Genomic DNA, 24,061 nt, shown 5'->3' on the forward strand with positions numbered 1-24,061 from the left:
AACATCCTACACCTACAACTTGAGAGAAGTTTGGTGTTTATATTGGGTAAAACATACATAAAGGCAAAAATGGCAGTTTAAACTGAAAAGATGTAGAATTTCAAATTAAATTTAAACAATACTCATTTGCTCTTCTAGATCACCATTCCCTTCTCTAAAGCACAAGTTACTGGGTCATTGTCAAAGCAACTACAAAAGTGGCATGTACCTTCTATACAAGGGTTCTTTATGGGGGAAAAAAAAAACTAGCAACAGCTTGAATTCCCTACTCTAAAATTTTCTACCAGGGCATTTGAAAGGTTGCTCGGCAAAAATCTGCTTCTTGATTATGACCACCACATCCTTTAAGTGCTCCTGCTGTCAACTAGAGAATGAAAAAATGGATAACAGTAATAATAATAATATATAATAAATAATAATAAATTAAGCCACCAATGTGCAGGCTTCAAGAGGCGCATATATGGTTGCCGCTACTTGACGACCTTAGTCCTCAGGAAGGCTAATGGAGTCACTTGGGGATGCCCTCTTTCCATATTGCTATTGAAAAAAATAACAAAACAAACCTTAATTAAAAAGTGAAAATGTATTTAACTAATAAATACCACGGAAACATACAAAAAATTATAGTAGTAATCGGAATGCAGGATTACTTTTGGAATACCTGTTTTCCGAAAGAGAATGGAACATATTTGTACTTGATCATGTGCATGATTTGTTTCCGCATAGTGAGAGTGAATAGCATCACCCAGTAGAAAAGGAGTATAGGCCAAAAGACAGGCACATCAAACACACTAAAGAATGTCATCACAAAACCAATGCAGAAGGACCTTGTAATACAGTACCTTAAAGGAGAAAACCCGAGATATTTCAATAGTATATTCAACCAGCAAAAGAACTAGTGTAGAACAGTTCGTAAATATAAATCAAATAAACGTTTCATTTGTAGAAAAGCAATAAATCAAGGATAAAGGCTTCCCCCATAAATAAGTAAACTCATGTAAAAAAAGTACTCTAAATCATCTCCCTCTGAGCAGAATCATACTGAATATTGATTCAGACCAAAAAAATTTTATCGTAAAACATTATTCTTTATGCAAAAGCCAGCCCAACATTTGCATAACTAGTCCAAACTACCTTGCAACACACAAATGGAAGTAAACACTCAAATCATTGATTCCTTGACCAAGTCATGTACTGTCTCCACAGCCAACTCTGCCACATATGAATCCAGTCAGATACCTTATCTCAAAATCAATTAATGTATCATAATTTCTAGCCTCAATAAGCTATGTAATCACAACGTTTGTTACTAATCAATATTTTACAGTAGGCATATGATTTAAAGAAACCCCCTTATACAGAAAACTATCACTTGGAAATTCACACATATTTCACCTATTAAATAACTCAACAAGCAAAATTTTTAAGCATCCACACGAGACTTTTCTAGTAGTATAGAATTTTCAAAACACCAGCCAGGATCCCTTTATTTGTTGGTGTCTGGCCTAAATATAAACTAACAGATGGCTTCTTCCCCGTTTGATATATATATATAAAAGCATCTGCTTCCCACAAATAAAAAATTAAAAGCAAAAAGCATATTGATTTGAAATCCGGAATCCTTACCAACGTAAAATCTATAAATAAATCTTAAGAAATGCATTTGATTGGAGTGCTTTCAAAAGTAGTTTTCAAAAACACTATTTCAAAATTCAGATAGAAATCTGAAACCAACGAGAAACTGATTCCTAGATTGCGTCCAAGACTCACAAATTATAATCTACTTTCCCAAAACTTGTTTTCGAATAACTAACTAAACCTTCGTTAGTTTCTCCACAACTGTTAAGTAATCCAAGAAAAACTTCAACTCATCAAGAACATGCAGCTGCTTCTCTATGATCAGGAAATAATTACGCCTGTGTCATTAATAATAACATCCGCACTTCAAACAATCATCAATTCCAATTCAATACTTGGCTTCATTATACCAGATTATTCCAGTAAAAGCAAGAAACCCTAGACTTCGAAATGCAAAAAGTCAAACGTACCAGAACTTGAACTCGGGCAGGCGGCGAACAAAGGGCCTGAACTCGTCGGATTCGCGGGTTGGAAGAGTGGGTCCAAGCCCGTCGCTCATCTCGGGATCGATCTGCGGCGAGAGAAAGCCCATTAATAGATTGAGCATGTAGATGCCGAGGCCGTAGGTGATGATGTAGAAGCCTTGAACAAGGTACACGCGTAGGGCATAGATGAAGACCACAGCTAGGCAGGCCAACCAACGGTAGAGGATATGCGGGACCGCCTTGTCCAATAAGTGTTGGTACCGCTGCGATACATTGAATCTCCATCGAGATATAACCGCCATTGGAGATGATGAGAGATGATCGTCAGCGGCGACGGGACCAGCGGCCGATACGGATTCCATTGGGGCACACCGGTTGAGAGTTATTTAGATTTAGATTTATTTATTTTTATAATTATTCTTTTGCGCACGTATACTCTTTAGATTTATAAAAGAAATGTGGAGACGGTACTGAAGACCTAATGATTTCCAAGACATCGCCAATTCTTGGATGAAATTAGGGCTGCGCTTGAACCGAGCCTGTTTGAGCTTGGTTCGAATGAGTTTGAAACGAAGTCCTATACAAGTTCGGTTGAGCTGGAATTATTCATCAAATTTTTTAATTAAAAATTTTGATACAAAATGATGTCGTTTTGATCAATACGTATTAAAACGATGTCGTTTTAATAACGAAAAATGAGTCAAACCAAATTCAAACTGAATTTAAACTTGGTTTTTACGAGTTCGACAAGTTCGAGCTCAGCTATATGTAAATTGAGCAGAACTCAAACTCAATTCAAATCCAACTGTAGATGAAATGATACATCCTCCTATAATTGAATATTCTTAAATTATAAATAAAGTTACACCTACCCAGATGATAATATATTAGTGTTTGTATATAAAATTTTGTATATTATTTATGTGTCTAATTTTATCGAACTCTAAATGACATTAATACATAAATAATGAGTATAAATTTATTTATAAATAATGATATGTTATTATATAATTGAATATTATTTTATTTTTAATTTATAATTAGATCATGACCGATTGTGTAATTTTGTCATACGTTCGACTATTGGTGAATTTTTTTGTTCTTCAAAACTAACGTACGGATGCATACAAACAAATACATTAACGTACACCGATTTAAAATCATGTAATTCTATGTCTATAAATGATTATGCATAACCCTAACACGATCGTGCATGACGTTCTCGAATTAGAATTTTCAGGGCTCAAGCCAGAATTTGCCTAGTACTTCGAATCATAGTTCATTCTCAAACATGCATAGGATAAAAAGCAAACAAAACAAGCCTCAATTAACCTACCTCAGTTTACTATCATTGCCAGATGCTGCGGGCCCTCACAATTTCTACTAACACAATCAGTATGATGATACCATCTCAAACCAATAATCACAGATCTAGATTTACATTAGCTAACCTACATCACAACACCATAGAATTCCCCAACGTATCATGAATTCATTAAGTACACAAGTTAAGCTTCATGTAAATATTTTTCCCTCAAACACAAATCAAGAATGCATGATGATCTTCGTTCTTTGTCCGTATTATCGAGTTATCATTACATTATTGATCTTTAAAGATGATCAAAACGACATATATGTGAAAGACGGAATAATAAGGATAAGAGAGATTTTAATATAGTTTGATTTGTTACTTGAAAACCTGCATTCACGTTTACGTTATTTAGCCCTACGAAAAATGTTTCAATAAAGTATATACAGTGATTACAAAAAGAATATTCTGAAGATGATATAGATTACTAGAAATCTCTATTTAGAGTGTTTGTGTTTTTCTGAGGGATTCCGTACCAATTCATGGATATATCTTGGAAGTTTTTATATGCATATGTCTCACAATGATCTTTTATGTTTATAGGACAAGAAGAGAGAATTATAATCTTATCCACTACAATGTAAATTCAAATTAAAAAATTAACTTCATATTTCATTTGTTAGATATAAAATAATTGACGAATAATTGACTGATCTAAATTTAGTAAAAAGTTATTTCTTTTCCATGTAAACACAAAATAAAGTTGAAAAGTAATTTGAAAGATCGTCTACCTTTAACCAAAGGATTCCTACTTGTATAATAAGCTATTAATTGATCGTTTTGTTACTTGTTGCTTCATCGGACGTCATTTTGTTAATTTTGTTAACGAGTAGTTTTACTCTGTAACAGTAACTAAACAAAGTTGGTGGTGCATGGTCTGACATGTTCAACAAATTTTACAAAGTTATATCGGTGTTAGCATAACTATTGGAGTGGGATTGAATCGGTAAGCCTTGACCCGACATCATTCTCTTGATTCAATTACGATTCAAAATGATCCAATAACTTAAACAATTCTTGAACTTCACCTAGAATGGTTACTGTTGCTTTGAACTTGTTAAAAATTTAAATAATTAAAAAATAATTTATATTTAAATCATCCTCCTACATCAACTTGGTTTTTCTTTTTTTAATTAAAGTGATCTTACTTAGTTCAAGCAATTGAGTGATGTGGATTAATATGAGCCTTAAAATTATATGTATTTATTTTTAATATATAAATGAATACTTATTTAGATATATTATTGTATAATAAGGAGATTTTGAATCAGAGATAAAGTGATATATAGTCGTATAATGACGTATAAATGTATTTTCAAAGTGAGTGGCATAATACTACTCTAATATGTTAAGACATGCGTAAATACTAAAACTAATGTAGTGTTTACGTAAAAAGTAGTATTATATATGTAATTTTATGTATAAATAATAATGTGTTATTACGTGATTAAATAGTTAAAAATTAAAAATAAAATAATATATAATCATATTATAATATATTATTATTTATATATAAAATTATACGAATGAGTTTATTCTTAAGTAAACTGTACAATCAAGATTGCTTCATTTCAAAGTTTAAACTTACGTCTAACGACAATCAATAACTGATATGACAACGAATGGGCTTGGAAAGGCCCGGTTCATCTCATTCCGGATGCAGAATTTGCGGAAAGAAATTGATTTTGGCCGGTTTGAGCAGGTGATTGCATTTTGATTTGCGAGTCACGTACTTCTATGCAAGCTTTCTCCTTGACTTCCACATCCTGAAATGAGGCCGGCGCCAGCCACACTAAGCGTTACTCCAGGAAATCACAAGCAAATCTACTCACCTTCTATCCATCTCTGTTGAATTTTCTATTCATTTTCTGGTGAGTGATTTAATGTTTTGCCTTTGCCAATATCTGTCGACATTATGAATCCATGTATTTACCCTCAATTTTTGAACGATTTGATTACAGATCTCAGTCTGCTTACCTTTGTTGCGTGTAGGCAAATGCAATGTATATATTCATTTCCAATTTAAGTAGTTTATCGTTTCATAATATAATGTATTGAATGTTTATGTTATAAAGGAAAATAAACGTAAATTATTATTAACAGTTCAGATATTATATTTGAATTATCTTCTGGAAGAGAAATTAGTAGCTTGATTTATTCGATGTAGTAATTTTTTTATGAATGATATCTTCGTTTTCTGTATTTATTTGGTCTAGTTCAATGTCTTGATCAATATTAGTGTTTAGACCTATATTTTTGCAGCGACATGGATTCAGAATCTGCTGACTCAGTTTCCCAACATTCTGCTAAGGCTTCTGATGTCGAAGATTCTGCTAAAGTTTCTGAGGAAGCTGCTAAAAACGAACCTCCAGCAGAAGCTTCTAATGTCGAAGCTGCTCATGAAGTTTCTAATGTGGAAGCTACTCATGAAGCTTCTAATGTGGAAGCTCCTCATCAAGCTTCTAATGTTGAACCGGCTTACATCCGTGTTAATGAGCTTAACCCAAGTGCACAGGAATCTCAACCGTCTAATTTGTCTGCTGCTTCCAGCCTATCATTGAGGGCTAAATCTGTGAAACTTCCGCAGCCTATTCCACCACAAGAAAGCCCAGATTTGGGAAATGCAGGGATGTCGAAATTTGCACGTTTCACTAGTGAACTTGGATTGCGTTTAACCTCAATCACTCCTGTACAGGATAGGAGTGTTGAAGGCACCTCAACAACATCGCCAGCTAGTATGCTTGGTTCATTTACAAAAGGTCTACTTGACTCATCTAAGAATGCAGTCAAGGCTGTGCAGGTCAAGGCACGTCACATTGTATCTCAAAACAAACGAAGATATCAGGTTACTTATCTGTGCACCACTTCTGGTAGTTTACCACTTTTTAATTACATTGCAATAGTTGATTGTTGATCATATGACACAATATTATGAACTATATACAGGAAGGAGGATTTGATTTGGATATGACTTACATTACTGAAAATATAATTGCAATGGGGTTCCCTGCTGGTGATATAAGCTCAGGCTTTTTTGGATATTTTGAGGTGAACATATGTTCTGGTGATATTTTTTAGTTAAAAAAGATTTTATTAATCTTGTCACATTACAAATAAAAATTGCAATGCAGGGCTTCTATAGAAATCACATGGAAGAAGTCATCCGGTTTTTTGAAACTCATCACAAGGTACTCTATACGTGAAATTTTAAGACCTCAAATGTGGTATTGAGCACTGGGGAGGAATCTGAAACATTGAGACAGGGGGAGGGTGGACATTTTAGCTTGAATCAATAGAAATATATTTGAAATTTGGAGATCAATCGTTCGGCATTATATATATGTATATAGTATTTGGACATTCTGCTTAATATTTGAATACTTTGTCATAAAATTAGTGCTGTTTTATTTGATTTTATTTTTCTGGATAAAAGTTGGCTTAAGAAGAGGCAAGTGTTTAGTGCTCTTAACCTTTCAGTCCCCATTGTTCAGCTACTATACCACCACAAAAAAGATTGCTCAGCTTAAATAAAGCACAAGAACAAAGCGAAGGAGAAAATCGCCTTGCTGCTCTATCACCTATCATTGTGTTGGTTATATATATTTCTGGAGTTAGGTGAATGATATTGGATTCTTTTTCCATCAAAATAAATAATTTATGTTGGGATGCTTATTGCATGATTATTGCTTCCATTGATAAGCTGATATGTTCCTAAATACTGAATGAGTGCTTTCTCTCATTTCTTGGATGGACTAACTTTTTATAAATTCTCCTTTTACAGGTACAATCATCATAATAGAGCAAAAAAATATTAGCTCAACTTCCATGGTTATTTTGAGTTCTAAATTATTAACTACATTGTTTTTTTCTCATTGCTATATCATATGTGTAGTTTGTAGTGGCCTATTGCGGATGTCTTTACTTGCCATAATTTCACAATTGAAGTTTATGCTTGTTTGGCTTTTCAGCAAATCAACTATTTAAATCTAGTTCTATATTTTGCCAAGCTTGATCCACTCCCCGAATATTCTATCAATTCATTTTTTTGGAAAATCAGTGTCTAAAAAATCAACATTTTGTGTGCAGGGAAAATATAAGGTGTATAATCTTTGTTCTGAGAGATTGTATGATGCATCACTATTTGAGGGGAAGGTACTTTCTTCATGTTATTGCTTTCAAAATTATGGTGGGTTGTGGTTGAACATGAGATATTTTTCTATATCTATGTCTATTTAGAAGTTTGCATTGTCATGCCTAAGAAATTGTTAACAGACTGAGGTGTGTCTATATGAATAACTCATGTTATTGCTTCATGTCATTTGAGGGAGAGATTGTATGATGCATTGCTGTTTGAGAGGAAGGTAGTTTCTTTTTGTCATTGCTTTCAAATTATGTGGGTTCTGCTCAAATATGAGACACGTTCTTTATGAATGTATATATTTCGGTGGATTTGAAAAATTTAGAAGTTTGCCTTCTCATTCTTGTAATCGTTAGCAAAATTTATGTTCTATATGAATAACTCATGTTATAAGAACTGCACTAGGTTTGGTCTCATCAATTGGTGCTGATTTCTGGTTGCAATTTATAAATTGGCAATTGTATACGCTTCTTATTTGGGGTATGAATGTTAAAGGTTTGCTTTTAAATCTTTTATCTCTGTGCGAAGACTTGGAAGTTACTTTAAAAGGACTTCTTTCTTTGACATATAGTGTTTCAGTTTAAAATTTCTGAAAATAATATAACATGGCTAAGTTGCTGATGTCAGTTCTTGAAAATAACTTTAGCCCTTGTTAGAAATAGCTGCTTTGTTGTCACTGTGTGTTGAAGCAATGGTCCAAAATCTCTCTTGGCTTTTCAAAAATTGGAAAAAACTTGTGTTACAGATACATCTTGTTCTTTGAATCACACCTTTAGACTTTTACCACTGTATGCTTTCATCTTGAATGCACTATGGGCAAAGAAGAACAAATCATAGTTTTTAGTCATGTGGATGAGATTATAACATATAGCTAGCTATTCATAGTTTGAGATCTGTCACTATATATGTACAATATATTATTTGTCTACAGCAATATAGATTGAATTATAAGGTTACTTATTTTCTAGAAATCATTGTGAATTTCAAAGATCTGTGCGGCCCAAAAGAAGAGAGAAAATAGTATTAATTACATTATCTACCTCTTTGTGCTGCTGATTGTTTGGATATTATGACTGGTATAGATTGTGCAAGAAATTGACAAATCTAATACTGGATAACTTGTTCTTTATCAACTTATGCACAAAATAAATTTCCAGTTTCTTTTATAAATGGTTTGTTCGAATTTTTGCAGGTTGCATGCTTCCCTTTTGATGACCATAACTGCCCTCCTATTCAACTTATATCATCATTTTGTCAAAGCGCATACTCATGGTTGAAAGAAGACATTTTAAATGTGGTCGTTGTTCACTGTAAAGCTGGCATGGCTAGAACAGGATTAATGATTTGTAGCCTTCTTTTAGTCCTTAAGGTCAGGTTCTTTAAGCTCTTTGATTTTTGTGGTAAATTTTCCTTGTTTTTGTTTTTTCAGCCATTTTCATGATTGGATTATTACTATCTTTGCCTCTTGTGTGCAGTTCTTCCCAACAGCTGAGGAGGCCATTGATTATTACAACCAGAAAAGATGTGTAGATGGGAAAGCTCTAGTTCTCCCAAGTCAGATTGTCAGTCACTATTAATGAAATTATTTTACCTTCAGTGTCACTCGTTTTACATAATTTTGACCTTTTTTTTTTTTGGCTTCCCTCAGAGGTATGTCAAATACTTTGAACGGATCTTAACATATTTTAATGGAGAAATTCAGCCTGGGCGCAGGTACACCACTTATCTGGCTCTCAAAATACTTCATGTGGACCATTAAGAAGTTACTGAAATTATAATTGAATAATAGGTGCATGCTTAGAGGATTTCGGCTTCATCAATGCCCTTATTGGATTAGACCCTCTATTACAATCTCTAATCACAGTGGTATGCTATTTTACTCTGCTCGGCATGATAATTGTTTCGACAATCTTGTGATATTATGAACTATCATCTGCTCACTTTTGTGGTTACTAGAAGATTATATTATAGAATACTGTATACTGCTCCCTGTTCTGTTGTGTATGTAACTTAAACAAAATTATACTTGTTTCTTTACTGTATTTTGGATCTGGCACCCAATGCTTTCTTGGAGAGCAAAATACTATTGGAAATACCAATCTTATCAATAGAAATAGCTAAATTTGCAAGTTGTTGACCTGAGTTTCCCTTTGTTAAAAAAAAAAAAAAAGAGTCTCATTCTTTGATTAGCTGAAGTTTAGATTGAAAATTGGAGTACGATTTACTTCATGCATGAAGATTATTGCATTATGCCTTTCAGTTTTACTTTTTGCATTTCATGATTTTCTGAATGTGATATGGAACTATCTTTACATGGACACTTTCGTTCATCCACAGGAATTCTGTTCTCAACAAGAAAGCATTCAAAAACTAAGGATTTAATGGTAATTTTCTATACAAGTGCCATTTAAATTTTTGCACGAGTGCATAATTTTGACATCTGATTTCAGCCCATTACTTTGTTTTTACAGCCAGAAGATTTCTGGATTAAAGCACCAAAGAAAGGGATTGTGGTCTTTGCTTTGCCAGGGGAGCCTGGGCTGGCAGAATTGGTAGGGGATTTTAAAATTCAGTTTAACGACCGTCATGGAGACTTCTACTGGTTTGTAAATTGTCTCCTTTCATTGCGTTGTTGTATAATTAGTTGAATTATTAATGAAAAACTTGTTAGACGTTATACTAAAAGAATATAGATAATTCTCATTTTCTTTTCATGGATCAGTACACTGATCCTTCATTTCAGCTTGAATTTGTTTTTGTGTACGAGCAATTGTACTTTTTTATTAGTAATCTGCTTTCTGCGTATGTGTTATAGCATGTATTTTTTTCATTTGCTTGCAGTTGGTTAAATACAACAATGACTGAGAACAGAAAAATATTGGATGCGTCTGAATTCGATGGTTTTGACAAGGTAAATGTCAATATATCATCTAAGACTTGAATACTAAATGATGTAGTTCTTATAACTTGGATTATTTGGCTGCTGTTCGCAGAGAAACTTGCCTTCTCCTGGATTCCAGGTCGAGATCGTGATGATAGACTATGATGGTACTTTACCTTCAAGATCTAAACCCGATTCTTCCAGCAAGAGATCTGATGGTAGCTCAAGTTATGTTTCGGGTGCAACTAGTGGGGCTGCAATCAATTCCAATCAACATGAAGTGACTGGAAATGAAGACAACGACAATGTATTCTCGGACAGTGATGGAGAAGAGACTAGAGCTTCAAAGAACGGACGAGCTGGTGTTGGTTCTGGTTCTGGAGGGGAATCAGCAGCGTATGGAGGAGGATATAAAAGCAGGGCAGAGAGTGTATCGGAAGGAACTGGACAGTTGTCTCCGAACAGTAAGGAAACAAGTAAAGAAGCAAATGTTGATGGGAGTAAACAACCTGCATCACCGCAGATTCCACATATAGATTCTGTGGGGGCAAGTGATATCAAGGCAATAGCTGCTGATGCTTCAGTTTTCAGCTTTGGGGATGATGAAGATTATGAAAGTGAATGAAGCCTATATCTGTCTGAGAAACACTTGTAACATGCATAAGCTCCTCATTAACAAAATGATTTGATTTTTGGGGAATTTGTTCATTAAATTTATCACTTTTTTTTTCCTTTATGTTCACATAACAAGACACAAATTTCCATATGACTCTCTCTCCCCCACCTAGCATCGAAGGTATCATGGTTACTGAAATTCAAGCTTATGTGAAGGTTTTTTTTTCTCTCCATTGACATCTTTTGGCTTAGAGGAGTATTACATGTGCAAACAAATAATCTTTATTCATACAATTTGATATTGTAACATTTGATTAGCGTGATTTTTAAGTGAGAGAAAGTAGATAATTATATCACTCAAATCATATTAAGTGAAGCTCTGAAATTGACAATTTCTATATAAAGTTCAATAACAAAGCAAGCATGGAAAGACATTAACCTCATGCATTCACCCTTCGAATTCGTCGCCGGGGAATTCACACGAAAGGGAACAAGGAATTCTCAACAGGAAATGTCCTAAAGAAAGGGCGGTCAGCCAACTCCATTCACCTTGCAAATCATACCAGTATGGCCAGTCTGGTTGTGGTTCTTTGGATTGATTACAAATTCTTTGCCTTGTCGTTTGGCCCCCAATCAACGTTTTGAACCGCTACGCTATGTTTTCAATTGACCTCATTCGTTAACTCAAAACCAATTGAGAAAGTAATTCTTACAGCATAGCGCTCATCGAACGCTGCAGGTGAGATTCATCAATACAATATAGGAAATAGAGGGAATGGACACTCAGGTGGGCCAAAGACTACTCCTTCTAAGCTAAGTCCTAGCGCTTTCATTGTTGTGGAATAAGAAGCAGTTATCCACCCGGTAACTGGTACACAAGAATTACATCTCATCTCAGTTTATATAAATAAATTTATATAATTTACTTGTATATCTAACTATATTTGCAAAATTTTCATAAATTGTGTGTTGATTTCACCTATTTTTTATTATTGTTTTTCTTAAATAAAAAACTAATTCAAAAATTGAAAATAAATTATTTTTCTTTAATGGGATTTTCTGGAAATGTTAATATTGTTTAGACACAATTATGATACAATTTATTAGTATCCGACTAAATTTAAGAACTAAAATTACTCATAAAATTAATAAAACATCAATCAAATATTTTGTTTTAGAAGCTCACAAAACACAAATGTATTAAGGGAAAATAAAAATTGAAACAATGAAATTACAAGAATTTGAAGAGGTTCAAAAACTGCTTGGCAAAATAACAATGAGTCAAACCAGGAAAACGTAACTCATTTTTTACACCCAAAAAAGTATCCTCTCCTGCCTTCACTCATTTCTTCAACATCACTCCAAGCAATGAGAAATATCATAAATATATATCTCTGTTGGCCACATCACATCCACCAGCCTCTCCTCAATTCTAAATTTGACCCCAAAATTTTTAATCAATGGTATCATGCAGCAAATTAGTGGTGGCATGTTCACCTTCCTTTATTCTTTTTGTCCTTTTTCCTTTGTAATTTCTCTTCAAGGAGAGATATCATCTTATGCTGCTTTGAAATCTGGAAATCCTTTTCTATTAGTTCTTGCTTCAAACGTTCAATCTCTCTCAAGTGATCTTCGCATTGATTCGAGTTTGCCATTTTCCTCAATCTTTCAATCTCCTTTATGTGCTCTTTACACTTGCACTTGTCTAACCCTGACATTATCTCTTCATTTATCTGCTCAATTTTCCGTTTTTTGGATAGACCTGTGTTCTCCTCTCCTTCCAGAGCTCTCTTAACCAAAACCTCGCCAGGAAGAGCATCACATGCCATTTTACGAACATATATGCCCCGAGTCACACCTTTGCTGGTTTGGAATTTGACAAGTTTCTGCTGCCTCCCAGATGAATCCTAACAGAAAAAAGGGACAAGATTCAATGTAGCACAGCCAAAATAACTAGTGAATAGACTGAGCACTTTCACCCACGCATACAAACACACAAAGGAGAGCATTTCAGTGGACATCGAAGTCCACAATTCAAGGTGAGAATGCTACTTTGATTAAGTAGAATATTGTTTTATCTCTCACCGTTAATATGTTGTTGGACAGGAATATAAATGTTTCTTCATACAAGAAATTCCTAAAAGTGACAACCAGCCACAAACATAGAGTATTTCTACACGAAATACTTCATATTCAACATACCTTATCTAGGCTGCCTTCCACATTCTCAAATGCTTGACATGCTTCTTGTGGGCTACTAAATATGGCAACAGCAGCATACTTGTCTCCTTGTTGTCTCTTTGATGTCTGACAGGAAGTCACCAAATTAGAAACTTAACATGAATACATATTCGTAGTCAGTAAATTAATGCATGATTCAGCAAGGAGGCCAATTCATAGTATGAACAAATCTAATAACCTCCCTGTTGGTAGTTTCTAAACCGACTCGACACAACTAAATCTCACTCAGCTGCTAGGATTGGGTCAATTTACTCTCACACAAGAACAAGGCAAGATTATAACTAACATGTAATTGTTACTGAAGTTCTAAATCCTAGTTGTTCAAAAAAAAAAAAAATCCCCTTCAAGCACATGAATGAAGAGACATCATGATTTGAATCATCTAACTGGAATTACAATTAAAAAAATAAAAATAAAAATCACCTCTTATTGTTTGTTGAAGATAAATGTCACATTGCAATACTTGGTGTGTCATACTACACGCGCAAAGTTGGGATATAAACTTTGTATTCCAAACCATATGGCAGTTGAGTTAGCAAATGATCACTTATCCAATCATCTCATAATTAAAGAGATGTTGCCACATGGGTTGGGAAACTAATTTGGGATCCCAACTTCATATGTGTAGCAATATTATACTTAAAAACTGATATGCTGGTATCCCCTCTGACCAAAATTGATTGAATATAAAATTTCACTACTTGAATAACATGGGCCATTGAATGCATATAAAACTTAGTGATTAAAGGGCCATTAATATGAAATAAAATTTTAGCAAGTCAAGAATTTTCAAGTTCACGATGCAGAAAAGTGACACTAATTTTTTCCTCTCAAGTGCATTTCTAAGCTCTGGATGATTAGCATGTAGACTGTCCATTCCTTATTGCTGTGATGATGGTGCATTAACTCAAATTGATTAGCGAGATTATAAAATACAGTACTCAACCTTGACTTCAATTGTGAAGTCCCCAGGAATAACACTGTGTAATTCTTCACTAGGCACATTGAATGGTATCCTGTGGATAAATAGCTTTGCCTTGTCTATTTCTGGAACCTGCGGTTTTAAATATGCAAAATATGATAATATGAAATCAGAATAGAACTGAGCAGGATTCACTAGACCAAACTTACATCTTGAACAATGGGCATAGTATTATCAAAACCATGCTCTATTACAGCAAGAACTAGCTTCATTGCAGCACATGCATCATCTAAACAATCATGTGGAGCACCACTTTTCCGAATTTCATAGCCCAGCACAGACTGTCAACAAGAAAATTTTTAGATGAACATATAAAACTGAAAGTAACTGCATCCTTTCATCAATGCACTAAACATTAAATTTAACCACAGAAAAGTCTTGAATGAGATAAAAAAAAAAAAGAATGGAATTGTTCACAAGTCTTTGCTGTGATAAGCCTGGATAGTTCAGAGTAAATTCTTTATATAACCGGTTCAAAACAAAAGGGAAAGCTGTAGGGTCCTCCTTTACCATATATATACATACAAGTGCATACAAAATTAATGAAACTTGCCTTGCACAAATTATTCAAAGAAGGTCTTCTATTTCCATTTGAGTATTTGAAGATTAAGGAGGTGTCAATGACTCTTGGATGATCTACTTTTAGTGCTGTAAAAAATAAATAAATAAATAAAAAGGGATACTGCAAAAGCAAAGAGTAAGTTGTAACTACATTGCACCATGGTCCCATCTGAAACCTAAAACTGTTTCAATGTCACCTAAACAAACTCAAATATGAGTAATGCCGCTTAACTTACCATTTAGGTCATTATTCAAACTGTGGCCCACTAAAATGTTTCCATGTGATAGTAGCTTCTCCATTCTTCTCTGAAAAAAGCAGTAATAATTTCAAACAAAAAATTGCAGAGAATAACCCCGAAAACCAGGGGGAAAAAAAACCACAAAATTTACCTGTATATCTGCCAATGAACAGGTAACACCAACCAGATCTTCAGCAGTAACTCCAGTAATCTCAGATCTATAATCAGCAACTGCTTTGTTAGGGTTCACAAGTTCATCCAACTTTACCTGGAAAACCAACCCCAAAATCTCATTTTATATGGGAGCGGAGGGGACATATGATATTATGTATATGAAATTGATCAATAAATAACAGCCCAAACGTAAAGGCTGAACTATTAAGAACAAGGTTAAAGAACGAGTATCTTTCATTTCTGGGTTGTTGGAGCATATGCTATTGCAGGAGTTGAAAGCCATATAATACCTCTAAATTGCGATTGACAACACACACCCTCACCAAAGCCTCACTGCCATCTTCACAAAGAACCATCTCACAATCAACAGCGTACATTGTGTTTGATGTCATCACTTTGGATTTCTCACCAAGCTTGGTAATTACCCACTCCTGGTATGCAAATCAGAAGTTAAAAGTTGTAAGCCACATTGAAAGTTATCAAAACCACATGAAAAGGCACAAGTAACAGAAAGCCTAGATGTTGAAACGCTAATTTGTATTCAGAAGCACATATGAGAACAGCCAGATAACTCATCTTTCTTCCTCGAGCTATATAAACAGCACCAACTACCTATAGTAATAACTACATTTACAGAGAGGTAGAAGTACTTTTATTTACCAATTGACAAAAAGTGTCTAAAACAAAATTGACCAAAATCAACACAATTAATTAACTGTGTCCATATTAACTCAGATCTTCTACTAGAAGATAAAATTTAAACAGCAACTACAGTTAGAGATAGTTTATGAATTATTTTTAAAAAAATTAACATATATGATTAAGAAAAATTCACTTTGGCATTCCATTACACGTTTAGTTATTACCAAACCAATATGAACGCCAGTAAATAAATTAAACGCATAATTTTCCTATCAATTAGTTGAGTCCACACAAAATTTAGCAAATGGGTTACAAAGATTGCAAGGTGTTACATGTTTAGTAAATAAAAGGTTGTCTTCCAGTCAGCGCATATATTCAAATTTCCAGGTATCAACATGCCAATGGATTTCTTACCACATTTAAAGAAATGAAAGCTTTTCAAAAATTAATTAAAATGAATTAACATGGGCAAAGATTGAGAAGCCAAACCTCATTACATGATGGGAACATATAATTCAATGCATACTGAGGGTGTTGAAGAGTTAAACGAACCAGCCTCTGCACTACCACCATGACAAAATAATAGACATTACAGCAGAATCTTCTAAGAATTAAGATTGTAAAGTTTAGCATACAGGTGTTAGAATCAATTAGAACACAAAAGAATTGAGTTATAACACTATAATGACTAAGAAAGGCATGTGCCATTATGAAGTTGCTGGCAGTTTTGAAGTTATGCAGTCATGACTCATACGAATGTAACATAGGGAACTAGCTATAACGAAACATGAAACCCTAAAAGGAAGGCAGAAAGTAACAACCAAGGTTTTCAATATTACTCAAGTACACTTACAGCAAAAAAGTCCAGAACGTTAAGCTACAGGCAGTCATTACATATGAAAACAGAAACTCTAAAGAAAGCACATTTAATCATTATTATTTTAGGACAAAATGGAAAAAAAGCCATATAGTTTTGTCAATATGCGTATCAAAACAAGGCACACGAAGCTTGAAATACAATCAATCAAGCCACAATTTAACTTCTATCATACTAACAATGGATAAGCAAAAAGCAGCAACTGAGAATATGAACTGCCATATGCAGCTTTATTGGAACTGCAGGCCCAACCCATCAATGCATGAAAATGAACTAGATCATACCTGCTCAGGGGATTTATCATCAGGAGATTTCTTTTCATATAGCTCCAATATATCACGATTCTGATGATGTTGCAACACTTTTGCGATAAACTGTGAATGACAAGGAATCATTTATGCTTAACAACGAGACATGATGCTTAATCAAGGAGTTATTAAAAGTGACTATAAAAGATCAAAACAAAGTTACCTTTAAATCATCATCCTCAGTGAATGTCTTTAGAAAAGATACCAAAACATCGTTGGACCTCTTAGCCGGATCACTTAAACTAGAGCCAAACTTTTTGTCATAACTATTCAAAAAGTCTTTCCAACCTCCAGCAGTGCCCTGCATTCCTTGCTTTTGGACCATCTTAACAATTCCAACAAGAACCTAGCAACATCTTAAACGTTAATATGAGGTACCCAAAAATAAATTAACAATGAAAAACCCAAACCTTGTAATCAAAACGTATGGTTGCATCTCATTGGAATAACAGCTGAAAAGCAATCAAAAACAAAAAAAGACAAAAAACAGCTGCATGCCCTTTCCTAAACGATTGACTAGAGCTGAACCATTACCAATATCACAAAGTGACAGAAGTTCAAACACAGACACAAGGATTATAATTGTAATATAAAAGCTTCGTTTTTGGGCATTGAATTCGAGTATGATTGAAAGTAGATGGAGTTAGAGATCGTCATCTTCAGAAAAAATAAGGGAGTAGGCATCTTCAAACTCCAATTTAAAAGGTATAATTCCATGCGACCAAATGCAAAGTAAGCATTTTCATAATTATAACATACAAAGCGCTAAAGTTACAGTCACAACGTTAAAATTAAAAGTTTTAAAATCTTAAATTATGCAAAAACTATTGTTAATCATAGACCAAGTTAAGGCAGAAATTCGTAAAGTTATAGCCGCAAGAATCGGATTCGATGATAAGCGCTTACCTTTTTCTCTAAAATATCGAGTTTCTGGTCCATTCCGGGTTACTACTTTGCCGCTACTGACGACTGAACAAACGGGGAAGATGATGTTCAAGGGTTTAGGGTTTGCATCTATGCAATATCCATCGGGGCAATTTTGGTATTTAATATTAATATGGAATTTAGATTTTTATAAGGGATTTAATTATATTAAAAAAAAAGTGATTTTTTGTTAGAATAAAGTTGGATCTAATTTCAGCCGTCATTTATTTATATTTACTTTTCTAGATTTAAAATATTTTTGAAAAATAACCAAAATCTAAGCGACTGGATTATATAACTTCAAGATCTAAGGGTCCATTTTCAACGCCAAAATATAACGAATGACCTAAAAATGTTAAAATTGGGTTATTTTACAACAGGCAACATCAGATGTTAGACTAAGCAGCTTATTTTTGCAACGTGTGAGTTTGAATTTTGGTTGGAAATTTACAATTTAACCCGATTTAAATTAGAATTATATTAAAGAATATTAACTCAAAATTAATTTTTTAATATTCAGATTGACCTAATATAATATAAATCGATTCAAAATTATTTATTATTTTTATCTTCATATTTTTTTATCAAATAATTTTAACCTATTATTAATAAAACATATGATATAATATTTTATCTTATTTATATATGATTTAAAAATTACATATCATTACATTTAAAACACGTTAATAATTTTACTAACTCAATTACATTTTCATTATTAAATAATAAAATATTTATATGAAAATTAAGAATAATATAAGTAATTGTTTCTATATAAAGATACTATTATATACAATATGTAAGGATTTCAATTAGTATGATATTATACTTTAACATTTCTATAATTTATTTCTAATAAATTTTACTAAATTAATATTTCTTTAAACATTCGAGTCAGTTCAGGTTACTTTCTTATCATCTTTAACACTATTTGATTAAATCTGAAATCATATCGTATTACCCTGAAACAAATTTTTTGTAAAAAAAACTCATCCCTAATTTAATTTTTTTCATATCATATCGTACTAAGTTAGCAAATCTCATTAAAAGTCACATTATTACTATCAAATAATAAAATATTTAAATGAATATTAAGAATAATATAAATAATTACATCTATATAAGAATACTACTTTATACAATTTATAATAATTTTAACTACTATTGATATTGTTCTTTTAATATTTCTATAACTTATCCTTAATAAATTATATCAAAGTAACATTTCTCGAAATATTTGAATTAATTTAAGTTAATTCGAGTTACTTTTATGTCATTCTTAATGCTATCCAATTTAATTTTGAATCATATCACATTAACTTAAAATAAATTTTGTGATTAAAAAACTCACCCTAATATGATTTTTTTGGTATCTTATCTTGTCCAGATGGTGAACCGTGTTAAAAATTTCAAGCTATGCAGCAAGCTACACCAACCAAGAAGTGCAGAGCAATTAGTTGATAAGGACCGTCATTGCTTGACCATTCATCAACGGATGCTACTTCCCACATATTAGGAAAAAGTGCAAACCTACAGCTGCAGAAGTAGAAATAATGACACTAGAAATAATATTGTTTCCGTAAAGCAGAAATCTAGAAACAGGTTCATAAATGTCATCAATATCCATTGGAGAGGAAGCAATTAAGGGGCTAATAAATACAGAAGTTGCGGTCAATGAAGTCGAGATTATCAAAACACCAAAGCATCCAATGTAAAGACGGCTTTCTGTGTTGGTTATTCAATTATAAAAGTGACCCCATAGGCGTTCGCTTTCGCGTCTCTCTAAAATTGTAGTTGCGGTACAATCTTGGTTTATTTTAGTCCAGAATAACAAAATTAGAGTCCACGAGAGAGACTCAGTCCAAATCCTACAAACGGAATTGCTGTGATATGTTGTATTTTCCATTGTCCAAGCTTTTTAGTTTTTTGAAGTAAAATCGAACGTCAAAGACTGACTAGTGATGGGGTCATTTTTTTTAAAACCACAGAATCGTTGCCTGAAACTCACCACTAACCTGGTAAAGACTGTTGACTTCCGTTCCGTATAGGATTTCCACGTCAGTTTGGTCCATCCACCAACAACTTTCAGTTTGGCTTCTGATCCTCGTCTCCCGATCCTAGTCAACACAATCTTCCAGTATTGACCCGCTCAATGCAATAGAAGTCTCAACACAAAATATCATTCTCCATTCCTTACATGGCTTTCATTGAGAAAATTTTACCGTGTTGAAAAAGAAACGACTCCAATACGCTGCTACCATAATGACCAAACTACAATTTAGTGGAATGAGGAGACCTGCCAAAGAGATTAATCCAACCAACCATAATGCAACAATTCTAGAGAGTACAACATATGTGCTACTTGACTACCCATCAATCCGTAGGCGGAAGCAAACAATGGATAAAGTAGCTATTCCTCCAAGCTATCAACTGAAAGGGAACTTATACCATTTGATCCCTGAGTCAGCCAAATAGGTTAATAAAATGCATAAACCAGTTAGAAACACAACATTTTTCACATATGTTACCACCATGGAGTCTAGATACCAGTTTTCACTTCAAAATAAGCTTATGAAAAAACACAACACCCAACTCTCGTGTAAATGAGAATTGATTCCTAGACCTTTTATAAACTTGCAAGGGATTTTAACAGTTCTGACATTATCTAAAGTCTTAATACAAGGACAACAGGTAGTAGCTCACAGACCATGGATTGTGGATGTGATATGCCACAAATCATTGTCTACACATAAGTCTGTACATTATAATTTTCCATATGTATTGCAAAACTACTCCCATCCCCACAACAAAATTAGACAGAAAATTCAAAGGAAGAAAAACAACTTCAAAACGACAGATTGAAGGATTAAATCCTCATATCATAACCAGTTTGGCATACAATGTTAAACAGGAATAACAAGAATCTTTCACAATCAATTTCTGTCACCTATCCATTTAACAAATTACAAGTTCTCACAAAAAAAATATACTAAAACATTGAAGCCAAAAAAGGCTTAAAACGCAACATCATTTCAATGTATCAAAGTACAAGAATAAAGTGACTACGACAAGATTGAATTTTCCAAATCTTTTACAGATCATTCATAATTTGTCATTAGAACTGCTGCTTTCACCATTTGCCCATCTTCTAAATTTGCCAGCCGCCAAATTCCAACCGCCAACAAGTCCAATCTTTACCTTCGAATAGGACAATCTACCAACAATGTTTGGTGAGGCATCAGGAACATTTACCTGCCCTCCCATCATTGGAACCTCCAAACCACTTTCTTGTAGTCCACCATCACTAACACTGGCATCGAAGACATCAATCTCTTCAACATCCAAATTTACAATTAAAGATCCTCTACGTGCTCTCAACCACTCTCCCACTTCACTACTCACTCCTTTACATTTCTTGACCTTAATTTTTACCAAATTAGGGCACCCCCAAGCAAGTGCTTCGATCCCAAGGTCTGATATAGCACACCCTTTAATACAAAGCCTCTTCAACGCCACACATTTGGCAGAAATACATGCAATCTCCGCATCACCAATCGTTCCACTTCCACAAAGTGCTAACCTCTCCAATTTTGAACAATTACAGGCAATTGCTGTCAAACTTAAGTGGGTTGCATTAACCCCAATTAAAACAAGTTCTTGTAAATTAGGGCAGTGTCTGGCCACAGCAATTAAAGCCTCATCACCAATCCTATTACTCCTCCATCCATCAATGTGAAGCTTCCTTAACAAGCTACATTTCTGAGCTATACAAACAAGCCCTGTATTTGAACACTCGGGAGCTTTGACAATATGTAAATTTTCAATGCATGAACATTTTGATATCGCAGTTAATCCAATATCAGTTAATTGAAGCCTTTCAATATGAATTTCGTTCAAAGAAGTGCTTTTTGAATTTCCAATAATATTTAATACTCTGTCCCAATCACCTAAACAACGAATAATTTTCAAAGTTCTGAGGTTTTTAGCTCCGATTACTAAAGGTTCAAAAGACTGACCGTTGACCAGCTCTTTCAAGCAAATTGACTTCAAAGATGAAGCCGCGGAGAATCCTGGACCAATCAGCTGGGTTCCATCACGAATTCCTCTAAGCCGCTTGATGGAAAGCTCTTCGAGAAGAAAGCAGTGATCAAGAACCGAGTTGATACCTTTGGCTCCGAAAGTGCATGAGCCACAAGACAGTTTCTTCAGAGTTTTGCAGTTCTGAGCAAATGTAGAAATCCCGTGGTCCGTGATCTCGCGGCAACCACGAAGCTTGAGGCAGGTGAGTTTCTGACAACGTAGCGAGATCAAAATGAAAGCGTCGTCGTTAACGCTGATGGATTTCCGATCGCATCGGAGAGCCAATTTCGTCACGGAATCAAATCGCTTGAAAATCGGCGGGAGATACGACAATATCTCGCCCTGCGCGTTCAGAGAAAGCCGATACCGACTGAAAGCGTCCACCTGAAGCCACCTCTTGCACACAAGGGAACACTGTTTCCGATCCTTCGCCCCGAGAAATTGAAAAACATACGCCAAACAATCGTCGGGTAAATCGGCGGTATAATCTTGACTCCGAACAACTTCCTCAGCAAAGTCGTTTGAAAGACGCGGTGGACTAAGAGAAAACCGATCGGTCGGCTCTAAAACGGTGGACGGTGATTGGCCCATGAGATGAGAAGTTGAAATACACGCACAGAGAAAATGAATTTTGCGAAGTTGCTTTAAGAAATTCGATAATATTAATTATTATTTTTCGGTGGGGAGAAAGAGAGCGTTATAAAGAGGCATTAGGCAAGCAGGTGGCTGGACCTGGATGGTTCAGCTTCTGTTTTGGTTTTGGTTCGTTAGCTCATGATTTTTTACCCCCGTCAAATGGGGTTCGTCTGCGTGTCATCTTGTGATTGGGGATTTGCTTCAACATCACAGCCGTCCAATTTGATGACTAGGAATCTAAGTCATACTGGAGCTTTTTTTTTTTGTGACGTGGAACTGTAGATTGCCGTGAAATCCTAGATGGCCGTAAATTCCGGCGTCTAATTTTTTAGATTCAAATGTAAATAAATAAATTGATAAAGCCAATCTTTTTGACTGTTCAAATGTTCTAAAAGAAGAAAATGATTAGAATGAGAAATTTAAAATTGTAACTTACGCTAAGTTTCCCTTCATTACTATTATTCATTTTCTCCCCATAACGAGATATTCAGTCAATTTGAAAAGTTTAAAAATTTTTTTTTTTTCGTAATCCGAGACTCAGTTGTATTGGTTTGACAAAAACTCTTATAATAGTAATCAGATCCATAACTATTATATGAAATAACTCAAAATTTTATAAGTATAATAGAGATTCAAATTTCGATATTTTTTTAAAAAATTTTAATATTCTATCAATTTTATTAATTTTTGAGATCCTTCAACTGCAAGGTTAAGAGCCTTGCGATCTACCGATTGAGCTAGACAAACCACAATTTTTTTATAAATATTATGTATGAAATATTTAGTAATTCATATTTGTTAATTTTAATTTTTAGTTATATTTCAATTATTAAATTTTTTCGTCATTCCTTTTAACTATGGTTTTAGTCAATTGCTAACCAAATTGGTTTCGACTAACTTGAAAACTATTTTTATAATTAAATTACATTAAACTGTATGAGTCATTTGATTGAACATGATACAAAATCTTGGTTTGACTTGTCAATATAGAAGATTAATTTTTTAAAAAAATTATTATAAAAACTTAAATAATTTATTTATCACATTTGAATATATATCATCAAATTAATATTATTTTAATATTAAATAAATCAAAATATATAATTAATAATAAAATATATATAAAATTTTAAATAATTAATCAATTTAATCACTAATTAACTAAATCAACTACCGATTGGATCAAATAATCTTTTTTATTATATTAATATCCGATCAAATTTTAAAATTATTGTTTTTATCTATTGAAAGGCCCTAATTTCTAAGGATGCACAATTTTGTAGAAAAGATGAAAAAAGGAATATGGACCGAAGTGCCGACTAGACTAGGAC

At 33.7% G+C, this 24,061-nt stretch overlaps 4 protein-coding genes across 7 annotated transcripts; 1 reads left to right on the forward strand and 3 right to left on the reverse strand.

The window, feature by feature from the left end:
* Positions 1-76: 76 nt before the first annotated feature.
* Positions 77-2,530, reverse strand: LOC123198680 (protein RER1C-like). Of its 3 annotated transcripts, none has more exons than XR_006498104.1 (4): positions 2,049-2,530; positions 662-842; positions 433-537; positions 77-354 (listed from the first exon to the last, which is right to left on the reverse strand). XR_006498104.1 is itself a non-coding variant. In XM_044613424.1 (3 exons), exons 1-3 carry the CDS (start codon positions 2,423-2,425, stop codon positions 484-486), a joined length of 612 nt encoding a protein of 203 aa, XP_044469359.1. In that variant the 5' UTR covers positions 2,426-2,530; the 3' UTR covers positions 77-483. The 3 variants fall into 3 exon arrangements, 1 of the variants encoding a protein (XP_044469359.1); XR_006498105.1 differs by having other exon boundaries at positions 77-357; XM_044613424.1 differs by having other exon boundaries at positions 77-537.
* A 2,525-nt stretch (positions 2,531-5,055) lies between these two features.
* Positions 5,056-11,299, forward strand: LOC123199488 (phosphatidylinositol 3,4,5-trisphosphate 3-phosphatase and protein-tyrosine-phosphatase PTEN2A-like). 2 transcript variants are annotated; one of them, XM_044614517.1, is made up of 13 exons: positions 5,056-5,303; positions 5,695-6,277; positions 6,379-6,480; positions 6,564-6,620; positions 7,519-7,584; positions 8,763-8,939; positions 9,046-9,132; positions 9,219-9,283; positions 9,360-9,436; positions 9,908-9,954; positions 10,042-10,172; positions 10,412-10,481; positions 10,564-11,299. In XM_044614517.1, exons 2-13 carry the CDS (start codon positions 5,699-5,701, stop codon positions 11,074-11,076), a joined length of 1,971 nt encoding a protein of 656 aa, XP_044470452.1. In that variant the 5' UTR covers positions 5,056-5,303; positions 5,695-5,698; the 3' UTR covers positions 11,077-11,299. The 2 variants fall into 2 exon arrangements, with proteins under 2 accessions (XP_044470452.1, XP_044470450.1); XM_044614515.1 differs by having other exon boundaries at positions 5,057-5,303; positions 5,679-6,277.
* A 912-nt stretch (positions 11,300-12,211) lies between these two features.
* LOC123199489 (small RNA degrading nuclease 1-like) lies at positions 12,212-18,150 on the reverse strand. Its single transcript, XM_044614518.1, has 12 exons — positions 17,997-18,150; positions 17,254-17,436; positions 17,067-17,156; positions 16,395-16,463; positions 15,554-15,694; positions 15,241-15,357; positions 15,087-15,156; positions 14,843-14,937; positions 14,439-14,570; positions 14,254-14,361; positions 13,269-13,373; positions 12,212-12,973 (listed from the first exon to the last, which is right to left on the reverse strand). The coding sequence occupies exons 1-12, from the start codon at positions 18,027-18,029 to the stop codon at positions 12,560-12,562; spliced, it is 1,557 nt and encodes a 518-aa protein (XP_044470453.1). The 5' UTR covers positions 18,030-18,150; the 3' UTR covers positions 12,212-12,559.
* Positions 18,151-20,872: 2,722 nt separating this feature from the next.
* On the reverse strand, positions 20,873-22,827 carry LOC123199490 (F-box protein SKIP2-like). The gene has a single exon (XM_044614519.1). It carries the CDS (start codon positions 22,683-22,685, stop codon positions 21,117-21,119), a length of 1,569 nt encoding a protein of 522 aa, XP_044470454.1. The 5' UTR covers positions 22,686-22,827; the 3' UTR covers positions 20,873-21,116.
* Positions 22,828-24,061: the final 1,234 nt, after the last annotated feature.

Source organism: Mangifera indica, chromosome 16 (genome assembly GCF_011075055.1).
Source record: "Mangifera indica cultivar Alphonso chromosome 16, CATAS_Mindica_2.1, whole genome shotgun sequence".
NCBI lineage: Eukaryota > Viridiplantae > Streptophyta > Magnoliopsida > Sapindales > Anacardiaceae > Mangifera > Mangifera indica.